Genomic DNA, 1,272 nt, shown 5'->3' with positions numbered 1-1,272 from the left:
TAGCTTGAGGTGGAGCTTGGCCAGCTGGAGCAGCGGGCGTACGACTAGCCGTGGGTTGAACAGGATTCGGCTGGACCGACGGCGATCCATTCGTGAAACGGATATCGAATTCCTCTCGCGTAGGCTGTGGCAGAGAAGGTTCGGCCAGATGGAATAAACGAACGGCCCTGGGGAAGCGAGCCCACACGTCTTTGGCCGGCTCCCAGGTGTCTTCACGAGCAGTGGTGCCTACCCTTCGGATGCGATAGTACATAATCTCGCTGTGACGAGTCGAATCAATCACCGCCTCGACTCGATGTCGAACTGTTCCGTCCCAGTCCTTGACAGGAGGCAGGACCCGCCGAATCCGACCTTCCACGTCATCAGCGACAAACAATTCCAAGACAGATACATGGAAGGTGCGGGACTTGCTGGATGCTTCACCTAGATCCAGCTCAAAGGCACGCTCATTGATCTGCTTCACGACCTTGAAGGGACCATCGCGTACGTACGCCAGCTTGGCATACGGTTGTTCGGCCGTCTGACTGCGACGCAGAACTGTGACTAGGCTGCCCACCGTGATCGGAGGTGCTGCCTTGTGGTGTCGATCATAGAACTTGGCTGCGGACATGTTTGCTCGGTGAATATTCGCTCTCAACGAGAAACGCAGTGCCTTGAGTTCCTCCACGCGATCAGCTGCCGTTTGAGGTGCCTTCGGCGACTTGAAGTTAATCTCATCCATTTCCGGCTGAAACCCGTACATGGCCATGAAAGGACTGCACTGGATCGCCGCGTGCACCGTGTTGTTGTACGTGAACTCGCACAACCAGAGGAGTCTTGACCAGTCCTCGGCTTCACTGACGTACGCTCGCAGGTATGACTCCAGCGCTTGATTCACCCGTTCCACAAGACCGTTTCCTTGTGGATGATACGCGCTAGAGTAGGAGAGGTCGATGTCCATCGCCTTCCATAGCTTCTTCCAGAACTTTGCAATGAACTGAGGTCCGTGATCAGACAAGACACGAACCGGAACGCCGTGCAGCTTCACGACATTCTCCAGGAACAACTGAGCCGATTCCTCCGCCGTGACAGACTTTGTCGTCGGAATGAAATGTGCAACTCGAGTCAGTCGATCGATGCAGACCATGACTGCGTTAAACCCTTGAGAATCTGGTAATCCGGTCACAAAGTCGATGGACCAGTCGCCGAAAGGCTTGTCTGCGGGCCTCAATCGGAGTCAAGAGACCGTATGGTGCGTGCCTCGCATGCTTCACCATCTGGCAAACTGGGCAA

The 1,272-nt window shown here is 55.3% G+C and overlaps 1 protein-coding gene across 1 annotated transcript; it reads right to left on the bottom strand.

Annotated features, from left to right (window-relative positions):
* Positions 1–232: 232 nt before the first annotated feature.
* Positions 233–1,126, bottom strand: CAOG_09245 (hypothetical protein; the record flags this gene model as incomplete). Its single annotated transcript, XM_011272669.1, has 1 exon — positions 233–1,126. A coding segment is annotated over one exon (894 nt), but the record flags the coding sequence as incomplete, so codon positions are not given.
* Positions 1,127–1,272: the final 146 nt, after the last annotated feature.

The sequence above is a fragment of the Capsaspora owczarzaki genome (genome assembly GCF_000151315.2).
Source record: "Capsaspora owczarzaki ATCC 30864 unplaced genomic scaffold supercont2.79, whole genome shotgun sequence".
Classification (NCBI taxonomy): Eukaryota; class Filasterea; order Ministeriida; family Capsasporidae; genus Capsaspora; species Capsaspora owczarzaki.
Note: the sequence above shows the minus strand (reverse complement) of the source record. Positions and strands in the feature narration are given on the sequence as shown.